At 44.2% G+C, this 23,451-nt stretch overlaps 1 protein-coding gene across 12 annotated transcripts in view; it reads left to right on the plus strand.

The window, feature by feature from the left end:
• The window catches only part of cadps2 (Ca++-dependent secretion activator 2), a 983,842-nt gene that overhangs the window by 679,175 nt on the left and 281,216 nt on the right, over positions 1 to 23,451 (plus strand). For all 12 annotated transcript variants that reach the window (XM_086008788.1, XM_086008791.1, XM_086008779.1 and 9 more), the window contains exons 9-11: positions 15,374 to 15,440; positions 16,223 to 16,331; positions 17,356 to 17,568. In XM_086008788.1, the coding sequence (XP_085864914.1) occupies positions 15,374 to 15,440; positions 16,223 to 16,331; positions 17,356 to 17,568 (389 nt within the window). The remainder of the gene's footprint in view (positions 1 to 15,373; positions 15,441 to 16,222; positions 16,332 to 17,355; positions 17,569 to 23,451) is intronic.

The raw sequence follows: 23,451 nt of genomic DNA on the forward strand, positions 1-23,451 counted from the left end.
CAGCCCCTCTAGCTTCCAAGCGGCCAACGTCAAATTCCATGCCGCAGGCACCACGCTACTTTGCGACGTCTCCATGGGAGCCCCCCGCCCTATCGTACCAGTCGCCTGGCGCTGAAAAGTGTTCGACGCCATACACGGGTTGTCACACCCTGGCAGGAAGGCCTCGCAAAGGCTGATGTCATCCAAATTCATCTGGAGGGGTATGCGCATGAATGTCCGCGACTGGGCCAACACCTGTGTGGTCTGCCAAAAGGCCAAGGTACAGCGTCATGTAAAAGCTCCATTGGCCACTTTCGTTGTTCCGGAGCGTCGGTTCGACCACGTGAATGTGGACCTCGTGGGGCCGCTTCCACCTTCTCAAGGTTTTACACACATCCTCACAATGGTAGACCGCACCACTAAATGGCCAGAGGCAGTTCCTTTGGTTTCCACCACTTCGGCAGACGTAGCCAGAGCTTTCATCTCCTCTTGGGTTGCTCGTTTCGGGGTACCGGTGGACATTTCTTCCGATCGTGGACCACAGTTTTCCTCTTAGCTCCGGAACGCTGTGGCTCAGGGGCTCGGCACCAAACTACATCGCACCACCGCCTATCATCCACAGGCGAACGGCCTGTGCGAATGATTCCACAGGTCGCTCAAAGCCGCTCTGCGGGCCAGTCTTCAAGGTGCGGGATGGGTGGACAGACTTCCATGGGTCCTTTTAGGTCTTCGTACGGCGCCCAAAGAAGATTTGCAATCGTCCTCGGCAGAACTCATACATGGCCAGCCACTCCGAGTACCAGGGGATTTCATCCCGTCTCCAACAGAGCCATGGTCCGCATCCCAGCAACTCGTCAGCCACCAGGAGGCAGCCAGATGTTTCGCTCCAGTGCCTACGTCGCATTACGGCTTACAGAGCCCCCATGTTCCAGCTGAGCTGAAGAGCGCCGAGTACGTGTTTATCTGCCACGACGCCCATCGGGATCCGCTCAAGTCCCTTTACACTGGTCCCTTCTGCGTCATAGAGCCGGGAGACAAAACCTTTTCGGTCGATATCGGAGGTAAACCGGACCACATTTCGGTTGACCAGTTGAAGCCGGCACACTTAGACCTGGACCGCCCAGTCGAGATCGCTCAACCGCCAAAACGTGGTCAACCGCCCACGGTCGCCGTGCCAGATCCACCACAACCGCCCGCCATCTCGACCACCGCCCATCAGCTTCCACTTCAGGGTTACAGAAGTCGCTCGGACAGGCTTGTCAGGCCTCCTCGCTGTCTCACTTTTGCTGTTAAAGACAATTCTGGGGGGGCGCATGTGGCGGCGCCACTAAAGGACTCAGATCGTTTGTATATAATTCCCTTTAACAACATGTTAGCTACAGCCTGAGTCTGTATCTTTATTTTACTGTTTACTTGTACAGAGTGTGATTACTTTAACAGCGCGGGTAAACGCGATGACGTCCCGCCGTTCATCACGTGATGACGTCATGACGTCAGCCACGGGACCACCCGAGCAGTCCTCGTGGAGCCTCCGAACTGAGCAGACCTACACTCGATGTTCTCCTGTAGTTACTTGTTTAAACCCGTTAGTTTCCATTAAACTTCGTTTTGTTTGATCGCCTGAGTGGACCTCAGTCTTTGGATAGGAACTAGACATTCCTACAAGAGGCAGTATAGCTGTTCCAAAGATTCCACATCCAGCATAACTGGACGATCAGTAAAATGATTACATGAGAAAATGAGAGATCTTCCGAGCCAGTCAAAGTTAAACCACAGAGGTATTTATTTTGGAAAGTAGCATGTTTGAAAAAATAGTTGTCTTGCTGACATTCATTGATTCTGTTTAAGTCAGGTATATTGATAAAAAACTAACAGATTAGCTTGCTCTATTGACTGAAAAATTGTTCAGCCAGCCTTTGATTTAAAATATCACAAGAACGTGCAATATGGATCAGTTAATGTCAGTGTGGAAACCTTTTAGCATTACACCGCTTTTACTAATATGGGATGAGGCTGCTATGTTATATTGGTGCTTTTCCAATGTTCAAGTGTTGATGAATGAGGAATGGGCAAGGTGGACACTGCTGAAACAAGCAACCACAATAATTCCAGGCATCAGGAATCTAGGTAATGAGAAAAGGTTAAGGAAGTTGACTTTCATGTCAGCTGTGTCTCAATGGGTAGCACACTCACCTCTAGACGTTAAACCGAGGCCCCGTCTGCTCGCTCAGGTGGATGTAAAAGATCCCCTGGCACTATTTTGAAGAAGAGCAGTTATCCCCGGTGTCCTGGCCAATATTTATCCCTCAATCAACATAACAAAAACAGTTTATCTGGTCATTATCACATTGCTGTTTGTGGGAGATTGCTGTGTGCAAATTGGCTGCCGCGTTTCCCACATTACAACAGTGACTACACTCCAAAAGTACTTCATTGGCTGTAAAGTGCTTTGAGATGTCTGGTGGTCGTGAAAGGCGCTATATAAATGTAAGTCTTTTTTCTTTTTCCTCCTAATCTTTCCTTCCTTGGCATGGCGTACGTTTTTTCTTACGCCTCTGTGAAGCACGTTGGGACACTTTTCCACAATGAAGGCACTACATAAATGCAAGTTGTTGCTTACTTTGGAAAAGAGGAGACTTCAAGATGAAGTGGTTCAAGATTAGAAAGGGAATTGTCAACATTGATCCAAGCAAATTGTTCATTATATTGAATGGTTAAAATACCAGGAGATGTTAGGAGTAAGAAGGTAAGTCTGACAAACAAAAGTGTAATGGAATCGTGGAGTAAGATACCAGGGAAGTCCTTTGAAGAGGGCAGTATAAAATGGTTTATGAGATCATTAGATGGGTTTCTGGAGAGAAGGGGTTGATAAATGAAAAATGCTCAGTAATGTTCACCCTAATGGCTTTCCCTGTTCCTAATAGTTATTAGTCTGGATTTTCCAATTGCCATCAACCAAAATGGGTAAGCGGAGTAATAGCCATTGGCATCTACGCTTTTCTGTTCTTTCATTCTCTGATGAGAAAACATATTTGAATGTCATTTAGAAAACTGGTTGATACATTATCCATAATTGCTTTCTTTCTTTGCTGATTTAAAAGTAAGTTAATATGAAAATTATCTCCTTTCATGTAATAGTTTTGGAATAGTCAGATTACTAAGATTATGTATATTTACTTTTCTTAAACCTTTCAAAAAAGAATTAAGCACAGGTGTTTATTTAACAGGATGATGCACGCACTGAAACTTTGAGCTGCTGCCGTTGGCATGTGCTACAGCGGAAGATTTACTGCTTTTTATTATCTGAATCTTTATTGGAGGCTGGGTCTGACTGGTTCTCAAAACACATCAAGCTTTTATATTGTGCTTTTTTCAGAAGTCCCGCTCACCACGCTCAGCCTGAAGCCCTCCTCCCTGGCTGATTGAGAGACCTGTTCTCCTCCCTCAGCTTCAGCCTCCTCCAACACTATAATAAACAGGAGAGAGAGATCAGGAAGTGAAGGGAAGAGTGAAACACAGAAGTGAAAGGGAAAGAATGGCAGAAACAGAAATGAGAGATGTTCTTTAGCAGTCCTAGCCTACCAGTATCCTTAGCTGAGGACCCTTAGGCTTGAGGCACTGAGTTTTATTTTGGTGGAGTCTAGCCTGAAAAAGTTTGAGAATCATTAAGAATGACAATTGGCTTGACCAATTTGAGCAAAGGTATGTGTGTGGGACCATACGCGTGCATAGGCCTCTTGGTGCCCTTACCATCATTTTGTTGGTGGTTGCTAAGAGACAGTGGGAGAGCAGCTCATCAAGGGAACCTTGAAAGTGAGAGGCTCATTTTTAAAACTCTTGATAGATGTGTCGCCACCAGTTTTAGCGCACATCCTCCTAACTTAAAAATATGATTGCAGACGGCTGGCATCAGAGCAAAATATTCTGTTCCTGAAAGTTTATCTCAACTCTCTTTCCGGCGGCAGTTTGAATTTTTGTTAAATTATTTGAGCATTGATCATTCTGTCTCCTGGCCTTGTTGATACTGTGAGTTAATTTCACTCTTTCTCTCCCTCTTTCTCTCATGTATTGGTGCATGAAGATGAAAATGGCTTACTTTTGCAGCAGCAAAATAAAAGAAGGAATGTAGTATTTGGACGGCTCCTTTCATGCACGGAGTATAGAATGTGCAGTGAGGACTGAAAGTGCCTCTGGGCGGTCAGTCCCCATTGGCTCGAACACTGAATGCTGCAATGCCCAGAGATATCCTGTATTGTTAGTAGCTAAATGGGATCATGAGAGTCTGAAAGGTGTTTGAGAATGAACTGAAAATCATTTTCACAAGTGGATGATTACTTTTGCCAGCTGTTAACTGAACTCAATCAGAATGTCCTTGATTTCTTAGACTGCATTAATTGCTCTTTGGACCTTGACTGAGAATTTTCTTTAAGGGAGAGAGCTCTTACAGGGAAAAAATAGTTATTTGTATTGATTTCTATATATATTGATTTTCAGTACATTTTTCTTTCATTATTTGAGCTTATGAAACCTTGCACAAACAATGAGCTAGTAATTCAAACAAGATTGCAACATTCCTCAGGGAAAAAAAGGCCAGCTCAAGTATAGATCTGCCAGCAAAAAAGGCCTTCTCCTTTTTGTAAGTGCATTAATAATTTAGATATATTTTGATGTTCTCATATTTATATCTTTTCTCATGAATTTAACCATGTCCCTTGGCGTGAATCAATCCACCAGAGCTCAACCTTCTCTAATGGTGCAGTTATTTAAAAAAAACAGAACTCGCCAACCTATATCATCAACCCTTTGACATGGGGAAAGAGAGAACTTGCACTTATATGGTGCCTTTCACGGCCAATGAAGTACTTTTGAAGTGTACTCACTGCTGTGATGTTTGTTGAGGGATAACTAATGGCAAATACAAAGGGGAAAACTCCCCTACCCTTCTTCGGGATATTGCCATGGGACCTTGTACGTCCACTTGAGAGGACAGACTGGGCCTTGGTTTAATTTCTCATCCGAAAGACGACACCTACAACAGTGCAGCACTCCCTCAGCACTGTACTAGAGTGTGACCCTAGATTTTTGTGCTCAAGTCCCTGGAGTGGGACTTGAACCCACAACCTTCTGACTCCGAGGTGAGAGTGCTACCCACTGAGCCATGGCTGACACACATTAGAAAGAAATTTATTTGCAAAATTAACTTCTGAGACATATGGAATCTCTATTTTAACATGCTCCGATGTGGAGTGACCCCTTTCCAATAACGATTGGGAGAGAGACCTAGAGCTGGATTTCCTTCTTTGCAGAGGAATAGTGGTGGGGCAGAACTTTCACCCGCCCCTTCCAACCCTGCCATAACCACAACCCATTTTTCTGGGTTGGGATTAGTTAGGCATGCAGGACAAACACCTGGCAGGAAAGCACCACCACAAGGGAGTCTGCCACCGAAGAAGAAGAGTGACGTCCTCACTGCACCACCAAGAGACCGCGGCCTCGGCCCCGGCACATAAAGGGGGTGGGAGAGTCCCAGTATTTTTAGGTCTCAGCCAAGACCGAGGCCTAAAATGGTATGTCAAGGAGCTGAACTGGAGGGAGAGGGAAACACTACAAGGCACTCTCCCTTCATCCTCACAGTTCTGTGCCTTATTGCTGCTACCCCACGGACTACCACCATTCTTCTGATAGTTCTGGGGAGCAGCAGTAACGGTTGAGAGGGAGGAATGTCGTAAGAACGAGGCAGAGAAGGAATAGCTATTGGTGGTGGTCTTGTGGGCATGGGGAGGGAAATTAAAGTTGGTGCAAGGAGTAAACACTATCCAACAATAATTGAGACTCCTGGAGTGAACCCTATCCAATGATAAATGGAAGTGAGTCCTGGAGTGAATCATATCCAATGATGAATGGAAGTGAGTCCTGGAGTGAATCCTATCCAATAATGATTGGGAGAGTGATCTGGAGTGAACCCAAGCCAATGATGATTGGGAGAGTGATCTGGAGTGAACCATATCCAGTGATGATTGGGAGAGTGATCTGGAGTGAACCCTAGCCAATGATGATAAGGAGAGTGAACCCTATCCAATGATGATTGGGAGAGTGATCTGGAGTGAACCCTATCCAATGATGATTGGGAGAGTGACCTGGAGTGAACCCTATCCAATGATGATTGGGAGAGTGATCTGGAGTGAACCCTATCCAATGATGATTGGGAGAGTGACCTGGAGTTAACCCTATCCAATGATGATTGGGCGAGTGATCTGGAGTGAACCCTATCCAATGATGATTGGGAGAGTGATCTGGAGTGAACCCTAGCCAATGATGATTGGGAGAGGGATCTGGAGTGAACCCTATCCAATGATGATTGGGAGAGTGAACCCTATCCAATGATGATTGGGAGAGTGATCTGGAGTGAACCCTATCCAATGATGATTGGGAGAGTGAACCCCAGCCAGTGATGATTGGGAGAGTGATCTGGAGTGAACCGTATCCAATGATGATTGGGAGAGTGATCTGGAGTGAACCCTATCCAATGATGATTGGGAGAGTGATCTGGAGTGAACCCTATCCAATGATGATTGGGGGAGTGATCTGGAGTGAACCCTATCCAATGATGATTGGGGGAGTGATCTGGAGTGAACCCTATCCAGTGATGATTGGGAGAGTGATCTGGAGTGAAGCCTATCCAGTGATGATTGGGAGAGTGATCTGGAGTGAACCCTATCCAATGATGATTGGGAGAGTGATCTGGAGTGAACCGTATCCAATGATGATTGGGAGAGTGATCTGGAGTGAACCCTATCCAATGATGATTGGGGGAGTGATCTGGAGTGAACCCTATCCAGTGATGATTGGGAGAGTGATCTGGAGTGAAGCCTATCCAGTGATGATTGGGAGAGTGATCTGGAATGAACCCTATCCAATGATGATTGGGAGAGTGATCTGGAGTGAACCGTATCCAATGATGATTGGGAGAGTGATCTGGAGTGAACCCTATCCAATGATGATTGGGAGAGTGATCTGGAGTGAACCCTATCCAATGATGATTGGGAGAGTGATCTGGAGTGAACCCTATCCAATGATGATTGGGAGAGTGATCTGGAGTGAACCCTATCCAGTGATGATTGGGAGAGTGATCTGGAGTGAACCCCAGCCAATGATGATTGGGAGAGTGATCTGGAGTGAACCCCAGCCAATGATGATTGGGAGAGTGATCTGGAGTGAACCCTATCCAATGATGATTGGGAGAGTGATCTGGAGTGAACCCTAGCCAATGATGATTGGGAGAGTGATCTGGAGTGAACCCTATCCAATGATGATTGGGAGAGTGATCTGGAGTGAGCCCTATCCAATGATGATTGGGAGAGTGATCTGGAGTGAACCCTATCCAATGATGATTGGGAGAGTGATCTGGAGTGAACCTTATCCAATGATGATTGGGAGAGTGAACCCTAGCCAATGATGATTGGGAGAGTGATCTGGAGTGAACCCTATCCAATGATGATTGGGAGAGTGATCTGGAGTGAACCCTAGCCAATGATGATTGGGAGAGTGATCTGGAGTGAACCCTATCCAATGATGATTGGGAGAGTGATCTGGAGTGAGCCCTATCCAATGATGATTGGGAGAGTGATCTGGAAAGAACCCTATCCAATGATGATTGGGAGAGTGATCTGGCGTGAACCCTATCCAATGATGATTGGGAGAGTGACCTGGAGTGAACCCTATCCAGTGATGATTGGGAGAGTGATCTGGAGTGAACCCTATTCAATGATGATTGGGAGAGTGAACCCTAGCCAGTGATGATTGGGAGAGTGATCTGGAGTGAACCCTATCCAATGATGATTGGGAGAGTGATCTGGAGTGAACCCTATCCAGTGATGATTGGGAGAGTGATCTGGAGTGAACCCTAGCCAATGATGATTGGGAGAGTGATCTGGAGTGAGTGTAAGCCATGGCTCAGTGAGCAGCACTATCCTCTCTGAGTCAGTCAGTTGTGGATTCAAATCCCACGCCAGGGACTTGAGCACTCTCTATAGGTGGAAGATGAGCACTGGCTGACACTCCACTGCTGTACTGAGGGAGTCCTGCACTGTTGGAGGTGCTGACTTTCGGATGAGATGCTAAACCGATGCCCTCTCAAGTGAATGTAACAGATCCCATGGCATTATTTTGAAGGAGAGCAGGGGCGAGCTCCCTGGTGGCCTGGCCAAAATGTATCCCTCTACCAGCATCACAATAAAGACATTATCGGGTCATTATCACATTGCTGGTTGTGGGACCTTGCTGTGTGCAAATTGACTGCTGCGTTTCCTACATTACAGCAGTGACTACACTTCAAAAAGTACTTCATTAGCTGTAAAGCACTTTGGGACGTCCTCAGGTCGTGAAAGGAGTTATATAAATGCAAGCCCTTCTTTCTATCCAATAATGATTGGGAGAGAACCCTACTTGATTTTTAGTAGTAGAGAGATTTGGAGCAAACCTATCTGATTGAAATTCCAATTGTGAAGCTGTGCTTATCGTCTCAACTTGCAATAGGTTTAAAAAGAATGATTAAGATGAACCTTAGGATTATGTCATACGTATCTCAACAGGTGGCACCTGAGAGTGCTGGAAAGGCTGTGGTGGAAAGGTTTCAATCCTTCATATTTCTGGGCCCAAAGGTCCAGCTCTACTGGCAAGTGATGCTGCTTACCCTCAGGAGTATCCTAGCAACACCAGATACGGCATACAGCTTCCTGGGCTTCTCTAGTGACCCTCCTAGACTAAATATAGCCAAACTCTGTATTTCCTCCGAACGACATTGGATTGGTCACAGTGAATCATGTGCTTCTAACTTTAGTTTCCTAATTTTCGGTGTCTCAAACCAAAGCCTATACAAACCACAACATACTAGACTTTCCTGAAAGGTTTATCTGACTCCTTTAAAAATGGTTTGTGAAGAACTTGGTTTAGGAATTGCAACTTTTTGCACAAGTGCCAGAGCAGAGCAAGTTGTTCTCCATGAACATCTCATTTCAGTACCATCAAAGGTGCCACTTTACCCACAATACTTCTCTAATGCAAAATCTTTGTAATTTTGCTACACACTGCATTTGCACCATCTTTGGGGGAGTGGGAGCGGAAAGTTTGTCCATCTCGCATTAGCTGTGATTTCAGTAACATTACCCTGGTTAGCGAAAGAATGTGAGAAAGTATTTGAACTCTGGGATTATCTTGCTATGTTGATACTAAATTTGATAATCCTAGTGCCATAAAGCCGTGAGCCGTGTTAAATCCCAGCTTTGTGTCAATGGTGCTAATTTCTTTGTTAGCTAATCCTGTGTAAAGTAAGCAGATTGTAGGCTTTAAGCAGGCTGCCATTTGGAATAAACAGGCACTTGAGACCAGTTATCTTAATCGGGCTAACAAACAAAGGGTAACAGTAATGTAGGATTGGTCGGAATTGCGAGCTGAGTCTGTCTAACTTGTGGCATGTACATGAAATGGCTTCTGCCCCCCCATTTGCTGAGTATGTGTGTGGAGGTCGAAACTTTGGGGTAAAATGCCCTTTATTTAGAAGTGACTGTACACCACCCCTTTATTTAGAAGAGACTGTACACCACCCCTTTATTTAGAAGAGACTGTACACCACCCCTTTATTTAGAAGAGACTGTACACCACCCCTTTATTTAGAAGTGACTGTACACCACCCCTTTATTTAGAAGTGACTGTACACCACCCCTTTATTTAGAAGTGACTGTACACCACCCCTTTATTTAGAAGAGACTGTACACCACCCCTTTATTTAGAAGAGACTGTACACCACCCCTTTATTTAGAAGTGACTGTACACCACCCCTTTATTTAGAAGTGACTGTACACCACCCCTTTATTTAGAAGTGACTGTACACTACCCCTTTATTTAGAAGTGACTGTACAACGCCCCTTTATTTAGAAGTGACTGTACACCACCCCTTTATTTAGAAGAGACTGTACACCACCCCTTTATTTAGAAGTGACTGTACACCACCCCTTTATTTAGAAGTGACTGTACACCACCCCTTTATTTAGAAGTGACTGTACACCACCCCTTTATTTAGAAGTGACTGTACACCACCCCTTTATTTAGAAGAGACTGTACACCACCCCCTTATTTAGAAGTGACTGTACACCACCCCTTTATTTAGAAGTGACTGTACACCACCCCTTTATTTAGAAGTGACTGTACACCACCCCTTTATTTAGAAGTGACTGTACACCACCCCTTTATTTAGAAGTGACTGTACACCACCCCTTTATTTAGAAGTGACTGTACACCACCCCTTTATTTAGAAGAGACTGTACACCACCCCTTTATTTAGAAGTGACTGTACACCACCCCTTTACTTAGAAGTGACTGTACACCACCCCTTTATTTAGAAGAGACTGTACACCACCCCTTTATTTAGAAGCGACTGTACACCACCCCTTTATTTAGAAGTGACTGTACACCACCCCTTTATTTAGAAGTGACTGTACACCACCCCTTTATTTAGAAGTGACTGTACACCACCCCTTTATTTAGAAGTGACTGTACACCATCCCTTTATTTAGAAGAGACTGTACACCACCCCTTTATTTAGAAGAGACTGTACACCACCCCTTTATTTAGAAGTGACTGTACACCACCCCTTTATTTAGAAGTGACTGTACACCACCCCTTTATTTAGAAGTGACTGCACATCACCCTTGAATCGCACCGTGATTGGGGTGGCATCATTGCACCTCCTGCTTGTAAGGGAGCTTTTGTACATGTTTGGTTCTTCTGGCAACCAGGACAGCCTGCTCTTCGAATGCGCTAATCATAATGCTGTACAAGGTAACCTTGAGGTGTGGTACCCCGTATTTCCTGTTGCAGTGCAAACTTTTTATATTATATATATATATGGAAACAAAGATAGTCATATTATGTGACAGAATGTCAAGATCAGTTTATACAAGAACTGTCCTCGGTGATGTGCAAATCCTGGTGATTAACTGAACTACTGGAGCAAATAAAATACTGGGATGGCTGCTTTTAGGGACAAGCATATTCCAGTAAATATTGTTTGATATAAATAGAAAATAGTCAGTGTGTATTTGCTTACACAAGCCCAGGCATCCATATTGTATTTTATGGTGATCTGATTTAATGTATTTCTTTGTACCGTTATCTCATTTACACAACTCATTAACCAATGTTTATTTATTTTTTTAATCAAATTATTTCATGTTGCATTGCCTTTCATGGAACTGAAAGTCTCTGTGACAGGATGATAGTGCACTTGTCTTTCTCATTTTGGTTGTACATTCAGACACTGGAAGAAGTGATAGGTCAGCCTAGTCCACATGTCCAAGATGATGTTTGTTGGGGCTGAGTTCCATCACTGCTGCAGTTCAGTCCTGGATAAGAATGGGAATAGCACACAATGTTACAGGTCAGATTATTTGCATAGTTAAACGCTGATACAACTGTAATAGCCTTTACCAGGTTAAAATACCGCTGGACGGGAGAGAGGGCTAAGAGTTTTTTGTTTATTCGTTTATGGGATTTGTCACTGGCAAGGCCAGCATTTATTGCCCATCCCTAGTTGCCCTTGAGAAGGTGGTGGTGAGCCGCCTTCTTGAACCGCTGCAGTCCATGTGGTGATGGTACTCCCACAGTGCTGTTAGGTAGGGAGTTCCAGGATTTTGACCCAACGACGATGAAGGATCAGCGATATACTTCTAAGTCAGGATGGTGTGTGACTTGGAGGGAAACATGGAGGTGGTGGTGTTCCCATGCGCCTGCTGCCCTTGTCCTTCTAGGTGGAAGAGGTCGCGGGTTTGGGAGGTGCTGCCGAAGAAGCCTTGGTGAGTTGCTGCAGTGCATCTTGTAGATGGTACACACTGCAGCCATGGTACGCCGGTGGTGGAAGGGGTGAATGTTTAAGGTGGTGGATGGGGTTCCAATCAAGCGGGCAGCTTTGTCCTGGATGGTGTCGAGCTTCTTGAGTGTTGTTGGAGCTGCACTCATCTAGGCAAGTGGAGAGTATTCCATCACACTCCTTACTTGTGCCTTGTAGATGGTGGAAGTGACAGCACTAAGTGACAACAAAAATAAAGAAAAAGGATGCCCAAGGTGGAAGCATGAGACTGAAGGCAAGTGATGGAAGAGCCCAGGACCTGACCACCTATTTGATGGCAGCTGAAGTGGTGCTAGTGCTGCATGAGGTGGTTGTGAGGAGGGGACGGCCCTACTTGCTTCTTCACGGTGCCATCGCCATGTCAGCATTGCAGCGTGCCTGCAAGGAGATGGAGGCAGGCTTTTGAAGCCGCACTTAATCGGTATCATCACTTGCTGTGCCAGTCCTATGGCGCATGTTAGCTGCCGATGACCTTGTAGCAGATGGCACAGTTCAACATCTGGTGATCTGCTGACCTGGACCCTGTGAAGAAGGTTCCCCATGATCATTGCCAGGTAGATGTGACAGTGCCTGCAGATATGGTTGATGACACCTTGGTTGGTATGGACAGTTGGGCTTTGCTGGCGGTTGGTCACCCTGGCATGCCTTCTTTCATGCCGTACCACTGTCAGTATGACATATTATGATTAGGGTGGTTCCATTATTATTACTATTACTGTTATTAAAATGTTGGTTTGTCAGGCCTTGGCATGTCATATTTGTGCTATCGAGCCCGCTGTCACAACCTACTCTGAGAGTTGCAGCCCTTGTATGCACTAATCCTCTGCCGAAGCAAGATATATGGACCCATGTTAGTAGATGTGGGTGTGAGGGTACCGTGGGTGGGTACAGAACATCTCTGTTGCATTCTGTCCCACCTGACATTCCTCCACTCATTTACCTCTTCCTTCTCCAGAAAGTTCACAGACATGACCATTCCCATTGGGAAACCCATTGGTGTGTCTAATGGAGAAGTAGATATTTAAAAAGCGGGTCCAGAGCAATTACTACAAAAGCTCATAAAATCCTAAGTGGCAGCAGAAAAAAAATTGCAAGAGAAAGCTCCAGAAATAACCTTAGAGCTGCTAACAGAATCTTCTTGTATTTGTCATGTATATCAGGGGTTCGCAACCTTTTTGCTTCTGAGGCCCCCCTCCCTGTTATAAAAATCCATGGACCCCCCCTCCCCCCCGTAACACAACACAACGCAACTACTTTTTAGGAGCGGCTCCTGTCACGTGGTTAAAAACCAGCAGCAAATTTGCACACAGCAAGATCCCACAACAGGACATCAGATAGATCACCATAAACGATGCGCACCTAAGGTCCAGGCTCACTTCCCAATGCAAGATGGTGTATTTTATATGAAAAAGGTCAACTTTCATGGCCATCCGCACCTCGCATCAACGATGCCCCTGGGACTTGGGCCTGATAAGTTCTCGGACCATTACCCCACAAAACAGACATCACACCCCACCAACCTGTTGCTCCGCTTACCCGATTTAACCATGACGGGCAGGAGACACACCTGCCGGGAAAAGAAGCCGCTGCCAACTGTCACTAACGGATCTGAGGGAGGAGAGGGGGCGGGTTCTCCTCTCTTCCAACATCAGTGGCAGCGGTGGCACATCAGCTTAACCTAACTTCGGTGCACTGAATTGCTCTCCTTTTTTGGTGTTGGGTAAAAAAAAATATATATAGCCCATTTCGCGGTCTCATTCTTCATAATAAACAGGGCACCACTGACATCGGTAGTGAGCAGTCTCGCTCTTTTGTTGACCCTGTTTGTAGAATGGGATTTTTTTAAAGATTTTATTCTTGCAAAATGCTGATTTGGCGGACCCGCGGTTGAAAACCCCTGCTTTATATGAACTTCCATCTGCAGCTAATCCCCTAGGAACCTTAGACATCCATTGTATGTTAGCAGGATTGCACCTGACGTTCATGTTTAAAGTTCAGAAATCGGTGTACACACCATCATCTCACTCTCATTTTAAAAGTTTACTGAAACTCTTGCCAATTTCTGGTGTGAGCTTTCTGCCCTCAGTCAGCGGAAATGCGTGCGATGTGCAAGCAGGGTGGAGACCCAGCATAACTGTTCCTGGCACCTTTTTGTGACTCACTATGCCCCATGTGTGCCAGTTCATGAGGCAGAGTGGGCACCAAAGTCAGGGTGTCATGTCTTAGCAGGGTATGATACCCATTCAGAGTATCATGGCTGCATATGGTCTATTATTGGACAAATGGAGTGTGCGATTGTGATATGAGATTTGTCTTCCACAACAGTTCATTACACATCTAGTTCTTCAGAGATGTAACAGTGTTACTGTGTCTGTCAATATATTATAAACAGCAGTGCATATTGGAGCCTTAGTTCAACAGGTAGGTACACCAATCCAGCACGTCGAGGAATGATATATCTATCGACTCATACCTGTAATTTTATGCATGACCAGTTCCTAATCTCACCCATGACATTTAGTGAGAGGGAGAAAGTGCTTCATTGAAACTGGATGCTTCCCAAAAAGGAGAATAGGTCCCTGCAGACTGCTCCCAGCGGACATATATTGTAAAGAAGCAGTCAGTATGTCCCCTGCCTACATAATTGGCTGAGGTATAGCATGTTATGTGGACATGGGCCTAATCAGAGGAAGGTGCCAGAAACCAACTGGAGGGGGGAAGAGATAAATATACACATTACAAAGTAGTTGATATCTCTAAAAAAATTTACTGTGTACTTTGTCGAAGTTTTTGTAATTGTGTCGTAATGTTTATATTAACGACATGCACTGCGATAGTAGCTGAAGTGTGTAGTAATTAGCTGAAAAATCTTACTTTCTGCTTTTGTCTCTGTTTTTCTAATCTTTTGTGATAAATGTGATGCATCTTAATATATAAAATGGTACTGCGATGCTCCCAACTATCTTTTTTTTAGCTCACCAATTTTCTCCCCTCCCATCCTTTCCTTAAGATTTTGGTTCCCAATTGTTATGATTCGGGTACTTTTTGTTTTTCCTGTGTCCAGTGCAAAGGATTGCTCTCACAGGCAAGCCCATACTTCCTGTGAGCTAAAACATGACCTTATGCATGAAGTAATCTTGGAGATAACCAGGCTGAACAATAAACCCCTTGTGCTACTTGTAAGCTCATTGAATATTATATGAGCATTCTCCGATCGCTTTGAAAGACCAGGAACCTACCAATGCTCTGATTCAGATCAGCTAATTCATCATGGATCAAGGGTTGGACCTGGGACCATTGTACCTTGTACAGCTCAGCTACACAATGAATAAACTCCCTGAGCCATTAGAAGAATCTCCCTTTGACATAAACAAGTGCAGTTGGATTACTCCAAATTACCTTTTTTTCCCCCTAGAATAATTCCTCTCATTTTATATTGCATTGAAAATGATTGTTGTCTACATAGAGTAAAATCTTGTTTTTTGACTGCAGGTACCTTTATGCACTTGGGCAGAAGGTTTGGAAGAGGTGGAAGAAGCGATACTTTGTCCTGGTTCAGGTTAGTGAGTGAACCATTCAGATTAATTCATCATTTCTTCTGACGTTGCCATGGATTTGCAAATATCTTTGACTTTGTTAATATGGAGTAATGGATTGAATGTTTTTTTTCCATCACATTCATGAGCCACAAAGTAATTTCAGCATGGCCATTGGTGAGATGGGGTTTATTATACCTGAAGCCTCAACTGGCCCGTGTTTTCTCGACGGATGCTGCCTGACCTGCTGACTGTCCCCAGCACTTTCTGTTTCTGGTCATTGGGGACCCGGGCTCAAAGGAAGCACAGGTCGGAGAAGAGGCACTACCGTGCTGTAAGTGTGTCTCTGACTCTCACTCCCTTAGAGTGTGGCTTCCTGCTGAAAGCATAGGTCTGCTGAATTCACTCTTAACATCTCGAGGCATGATCATTCGGTGCCTCCCAAGATCATGATAAGCACTACGTGCTGTCTTGAATGAGTAGGAAGTGTTTATTAAAAAGGAGGGTCTGAATTCAAAAATTCTTCCAACTTTTTAACCACTGCAATTGTAAATTTAGAAGAATGAGGATAGACTGGAGCATTAAAGCTGCTCTTATGTAGTATGAGTGCATTACACCTTCGTACATAAACTCCGCCAGTCAGACCATCTACCCCAGTGAGATGTACTTGCACGTAACAATTATTCTGTCTAATTTTGCAAATGAGAAAATATTTCTGTATTATTTATGTGTTGTCACCTATTATATATATGGGATCTGGTGTAATATGTCCTTGCGGCTAAATCTGCCTTGCCTGTTGTTTCAGGTTAGCCAGTACACATTTGCTATGTGTAGTTACAGAGAAAAGAAGTCTGAGCCCCAGGAATTAATGCAACTGGAAGGATACACAGTGGACTACACAGAGCACCAGCCAGGTATCGCTGTTAGTGGAAAAAAACAATTGACTACTTTGTGGTTGCAAATCAGAATGTTTTAATGGGATAGAAGGGGGCGGAATACACTGGAGATTCTGCTTTCCAAAGTGTTTTTCTTGGTGTAAGAGGCATGTGGCTCACAGTTGGGCTGTGCAGTTTCTGTGGCAAAGTGCAAATTTGCTACTTTCAGCAGCTTCACACGTTTTGTTTGCTGCTGCTGTTTTTGGATCTGTTCAATCACGCACATTACAATAAAGAAATGCAAATGGCACCTCTTGTGATGTTTCAAGTCAAATGTGTCCTTTTGTTTTCAGTTGTTCCAATAGCTAAAGTAGGGGAGGAAAACAACATTTATAATAGTGGGACTAATTGGATAGCTCTTTCAAAGAGTGTGATGGGCCAAATGGCAGCCTCCTGTGCTGTATGATTCTTTGAAAAGTGGCGATGACTGGGGTCAGGCTTTATCCATCAAACCCCTCCCTTAATCAAAGCCTTTCTGGATGATATAGTATTAAAGGAGCTGTCTTTCCCAGATTATATTGCTAGGGGTTTTTAGCGGTTTTATACCACTAAGGGGGGAAAAATGAGTCAAAATTTATGTACTTACCAAGAGAAAACATAAATATTCAATTAATCAAATTGAATTAGCATAGGTAAACTTAGGGCATCTCACTGTCAAAGTCTTGGCAAAGTGGAGAAGTAATTAAAAACACAAATATTAGGATATATAGCCAGAGCAGTTGATTGCATGTTTATAGTGGTTACGCCAAGGGTTTACAATATACGAGTTAGATTATACTTGAAGTACTATGTTCAGTTTTGGTCAGTATGTGCAAGATATACTTGAATTAGAAAGGGTACAGGAAAGGGCAACAAAACAGATCCCAGGTACAAAGGGTTGAGCGTCAAGGAAAAGTTTAAGCTTTCCAGAATGAAGATGGTTAGTTGGGATGAGTTAACTTTTAAAGCAGGAGTTGAGCATGTAAAAGGAAGCTATAACTTGATCCTGGTAATTCACTTGCAGGTCTAGATGGTGGCCGGGCATTCTTCAATGCAGTTAAAGAAGGCGACACTGTAGTGTATGCAAGTGATGACGAACAGGATCGAGTGCTGTGGGTTCAAGCAATGTACAGAGCTACAGGCCAGTCCTACAAGCCTGTCCCTCCATCCCAGGTCCAGAAGCTGAATGCCAAGGGAGGAAGTGCACAGCTGCCAGATGTGCCTATCTCTCAGTTCTGTGAGTATGCCAGAAACAGTTCAATTTGAGCTCTAATTTGTTCAGAAGCAGCATTATGTCACGGTTTTCCCAGTCACACAATCCTTACTGTCCAAACGGCAGTGGAAAATGAGACTCCTGTAGCCTCTTCAGCAGTGTTATGTTTCAAATGTTACGGTTTCCATGTTTAATCATCTTGTATATAATTATTGCTATTAGAAGCGATTTAAGCTGTTCCTGATTCAGCAGTGGAAAGAATGATAGATATTAGGGTAGGAGGGCAATGGAAGTGGTCTGCATGTGCCCTGAATGAGGACCGAAAAGAAAGGCAACCTAGATGAATAAAAGTACTTTTTCCTCAGTCTTCTCTTTTGTTCTTAGCTGTTATCATAACACAACCCTTCTGAACTGCATGATCGATCACTTCAGGCCTCACCTTATTTTGTTATCAAATATTGGAGCTGTGAGGAAAAGTTTTTTGAACCTGTATTCATAAAGGGCTATTGTCACTCAGTAGACGTTTCTTTGTGTTTGCTGACAAAACAGTATGCTGGGATAATATTGTCTTGCCACTTTGTGCAGCAATATTAAAAGTATAGGATTTCCTATGTTTTTATTTATTTTTAGCAAAGTTGTAAATGTGTTGATTATAAGCACATTAAGATATCATCAGATATATTTGCCATTCACTAAAATGCAGGAGTGAAACAGGCAGGGCCAGCATATCTGGCTCTGATCCATATAACCAGAGCTGTATCACTGCATTGATGGTGGCCATGTTGCCATCCTTTGTGTTAGTCAGTGATCATGCAGCAAGGTTGTGCATTGTGATTTTATATATGAAGCTCTTTTAAGATATAAGTGTACCATTGGTATCAGTTGTAAATTGCAGCTTAAATTTGTTCCCTGCTGGAGTATGGGCATGTATGACGAGCAGCAAAAGAGAGTTTGTGCAAGGGCTTGGCATGGGCTAGCAGTACACGTGGAACAGGCTGGCATGGGCTAGCAGTACACGTGGAACAGGCTGGCATGGGCTAGCAGTACACGTGGAACAGGCTGGCATGGGCTAGCAGTACACGTGGAACAGGCTGGCATGGGCTAGCAGTACATGTGGAACAGGCTGGCATGGGCTAGCAGCACACATGGAACAGGCTGGCATGGGCTAGCAGTACACGTGGAACAGGCTGGCATAGGCTAGCAGTACACGTGGAACAGGCTGGCATGGGCTAGCAGTACACGTGGAACAGGCTGGCATGGGCTAGCAGTACACATGGAAAAGGCTGGCATGGGCTAGCAGTACACGTGGAACAGGCTGGCATGGGCTAGCAGTACACGTGGAACAGGCTGGCATGGGCTAGCAGTACACGTGGAACAGGCTGGCATGGGCTAGCAGTACACGTGGAACAGGCTGGCATGGGTTAGCAGTACACGTGGAACAGGCTGGCATGGGCTAGCAGTACACGTGGAACAGGCTGGCATGGGCTAGCAGTACACGTGGAACAGGCTGGCATGGGCTAGCAGTACACGTGGAACAGGCTGGCATGTAACATTTTATAGCATGCACACTTGGGCCATCTTCCTAGTAAATGGTTCTGCTGGAATGTCTTATCTTGGAAGTTTCCTGAAGATCTTTTCCATCTACAGTTTGAGTGTTTGGAGGAGAGGGCAGGACTTCCAGGAAAGGGTATGGACTACCCAGGCTCTTTCTGCCGACTTTGATTTTTTTTCTCTTGTACCCAGCAACATCATGAAGTAATCCCAGGTCGCACATACCATTGGTACAGTTAGAAAAAATATTTTGTAGCGGCAGGTCTTGATCACAGCACTAACGCTCTCTTTTTTCACATTTCTGATGTAGGTTTGCTTCCGATTTTTCCATTTTAAATTCTTCCTCCCATGTAATGGTAAATCTCTGGACTAAGTTTATATGGAGACATGATCTGTGTGTCTATAGTATGCTTTTGTTTCAAAAATCAGTTTTGTAGGTAATAGAATTTACATATGCAAGTATTAGCATTGTTAAATGTGCCCTTTTAGCACATGAAGTACACCATTCAAGTTTCATAAGAGGACATTTCTTGAATTATTAAAGATAATATGGAGAAGCTTACATCATTTACACACTGCCTATCCCCTTTGTTCTCTAAAGCATTTCCCTTTTGTGCAGGTGAAGAAATATCAGATCCAGCTTCCCCCCAGTGTTGTAACCTTGATAGGTTCTCAACCATACTACACACAAAGAAAAAAATCCACAACAGCTAATCTATCTGCTCACCCTGCAGAAAACATATAGGCTTCTGTCCGTGGCTTATGGCCTACAAGCCAGGTTCGGTGCCTGCGAAACAGAATTGGCATCTACCAGTTGATATTGAGCCGAGGAAAGCTCTTGCTCATCATGTCAGGCAGCACCGTACCTGTCATGGATGCCTTTGACCATTGTGATCTCAGTACTGTGCGCATGAAGAAAAATGGATTGCAGGGACATATACAGGGAGTGGCAGGAGAGGTTGCTGTAGAGTCGTCCATGAAATGGCAATCTCACTTAGAGGGAAGACAAGAATGGGTGGTGTGAAAAATAGAACCATTCACACTGGTGCAGTAGGGAGATGCTCTAATGTTATGATTGCACAAAGAGGAAACCTTCCACCATTGTTTGGAAGTGTAGAGGCAGCTTTAGGATGCACCCCAGCCCGATCTTGTATGGCATATTATGGCACATTTTGATGCTGACTGGAGGCTAAATGAAAAATAAACTTCCATTGGCCAACATCTGATAATCACAAAAATCACCACAAAACAAAACTTTAAGTAAAAAAAAATTTTGTGACCAATCAGAGATAGTTCTGTTGCTTTCTGCTTCTGAATGTTTGCATGTTCCTCATGTCTTGTACAACGTTGACAATTATGCAAAGAAGCAAGGGGTTGTATTTTTCTTTCATGCGGTTTCTGGGCGGTCAGCTTGCGGAGTGGGCCAGCCAGCTGGCCAATGGTGCCGACACACAGCTCAGTCTATTTTGATGGCCTGGCCTCATTAACATAGGGCTGGTGAGCTGTGGGTAGAAAACGAGTGCCCCGGGACTGCCCGCTGGCTCCTGGCCGCCACAATATCAGGCAGCCTCCTACTCTAAATAAGGACTTACCTTTGGGCTCCTCTTCGGCCGGACTGCCAGCTAATGCTGGACGAAGTGTATAATGCGCACGCGCCGTCTAGTTGAGCCCTAAAATGGCATTGGGATGCTGTTGACATCATGGGACACCGATTTAAATACCTAAATTAGCCGTGCGCTTGCTTCAGGCTGTCCCCCAGGCTGCCTATTCCAAAGACCCACAGCAATGCCAGGATCGGGGCGATAAGATCTTCATCGTGATTTTCAGGGCGCCAACACCCTGTTTCTACTGGGTAGGAGGCCACAATATCTCCCCCCAAATGTGCTAAGTTGCTCTGTTGTAAAGGCCTTATGTTTACTTCTTTCTGTCTAGTGCAGTGTTTTGGTAACTAAATATACTGTGTTTATTTTTTTAATGTATCTATGTTTCACCCTCTCCATTTCTAGGACCCTGCACCACCTGTCGGTATGTTTGTGCGTCAGTCAAGTTTGAAATGTAATTTTAGTCCAACAAGTTACTGCAGAATTGAATGTTCATTCAGTTAATAAGCTAGTTAATTGTGTGTCACGATATATTAAACTCTCCTGAAAATGATGCAATCTCCAGTCTTAATGAGTTTTCTATTCCTGTGCAATAATGTCACACTAAATGCATCCCAAATCCTTCGATTTCCATTTTTTCAGCCAGGACAGATCCAAACCCAGAATGCATTTGAAGCTGTTTGAATTGTTGATACCATCATAGCAGCATTTTTCTATGTAATAAGTTTGAAATATCCAGGCCCCCAGTATGTGTGTGTGGAGTGTTTTATCCCAGCTGTCTTCACTGGCTCAGTGACAAACTCAATAATTGTTTTTGTGTTTCTTTCTCTGTCTGTTGGTGTTTAAAGGGGCAGTGCCATTCAATAGGGGAGTGTCGGGCAGGCGTACTTTCTGGAAGAGCCCAGCAAGAGCCCACACCAAACAATTCTGCTGCATCACTGCCTTGTCGTCCACTGTGACAAATTTGCATTGTGCGATGTTGTATCTGTGTAGTTTGTGCATTTTAATCTTAGATTTTTCTTAAAACAATAAAAAATAATGACTTTATGGCACCAGTCACAATCAGCAGCTGGATGCCGTAACAGCTGGCTCTTCATTGTAGCCACCTCTGTCCAAGGACATGTTAAAGTGCTCTGCCAAACACTACAACCTGACGCCAAAGACCTTTAATCGGTTGCATCAATTCTGTTTGATCGGCACAGCCCTACACCTTTCTATTGTCGATTTGTTTCACCTCAATATGCTTTATTCTCCTTGCTTTGCTAACATGTAGCCGGAGCCAAGGGTAAGTGCTAGGTGTATGCTGCCAACTGTTTGTCTGTTTGTCTCTCTCTCTCTCTCTCTCTCTCTCATGGGCTGTGTGAGCTGTCATTACAGGCTTGTGTTAACGTCTTGCTTTACCACTGTCTGCTAAACACTGCATGCGGCAGATACCCGCTCCTTCACCTGTCTGCGTGCTGTGGCCCTCTGACTTGTCACATTTGTGCTTTTAGCTCACTCGTGCAGAAAGCTTGTTTGCAACCGAACCCCTTGATAGTGAATTTACTCTTGATTTATAAAGGACAAAGACAGTATTTACGTATCGGTTTGAGAGCCTTGTTTAGCTTTGTGTTTTCAATGCCGTGCAATTTTTGGGGAAATATTCAAATTCTCATTTTTGTAGATGTAGCCAGTTCCAGATTAAATAAAGCCTGGAGGGTGTGAGCATTCCAGGAATATTAATGGACTGCAGGCACAAGTTTATTATTTTAATTTCTTTAAATATGAAGGAAATATACAATCGTGCGTATGAGTGAATTTGAGACCAAACCATCAGGCAGGCTGCATCTTAACATATGAATTCACTACACCAGATAAAGGGATCTGACATGACGAGGGGAGAAGGATCCAGCACTGGTATACCTTCTAGTGTGCAATAAGTATGTATTAGGAGTAACTGAAGACAATCCCAACTGAGGTTTGCTCATTAAATTCAAAACATCTGAAAGTAGAGTGTGAAATAAAGGGGATGGGGGATTGGGAATGGAAGGATCCCTGAATTGCTGGGGGCTTTTTACCAATAAGTCTATATGTGTTTTGGAAGTCTGATGGATCCAGATTACTGCCAGCATGGCTCCATGAGGGGTGATGCACGTCTTAGAATCGACTCTTGTCCACAAATGCCTTTAAAAGGCGTTCAGAGCTTCACTAGGGTGAAGGCATCCTGAATTTATCCACCATTTCCAGTATTCCAAGAAAGGAGTGCATGACTGATTTAACTGAAGAAAGTCCATGACTCTCTTGGATTGGACTGATTTTCTGGAGCATCTAGCTGGAGTATTCTGTCCAATTCTAGGCAGCACACTTTAGGAAGGATAACCAGGCAGTGGAGAAGATTAAGAGGAGATTTGCGAGAATGGCACCAGGTTCTTCTTAGAGCAGAGAAGGTTAAGGGGAGATTTAATAGGGGTGCTAAAAGTTATGAAAGGTTTTAAAGAGTAGATAGTGAGAAACTGTTTCCACTTGCAGGAGGGTCGATAACCAGAGGACACAGATTTAAGATAATTGGCAAAAGAACCAGGGGGGAGCTGAGGAGAATTTTCTTTACGAAGCGAGTTGTTATGATCGGGAGTACACTGCCTGAAAGGGTGGTTGAAGCAGATTCACTAGTAACTTTCAAAGGGGAATTGGATATATACTTGAAAAGTGAAAAATTACAGGACTATGGGGAAAGAGCAGGGGAGTGCGACCAATTGGACAGCTCTTTCAAATTCCT

This window comes from Somniosus microcephalus, chromosome 16 (genome assembly GCF_052327205.1).
Source record: "Somniosus microcephalus isolate GS21.2 chromosome 16, FLI_Smic_1.0, whole genome shotgun sequence".
NCBI lineage: Eukaryota > Metazoa > Chordata > Chondrichthyes > Squaliformes > Somniosidae > Somniosus > Somniosus microcephalus.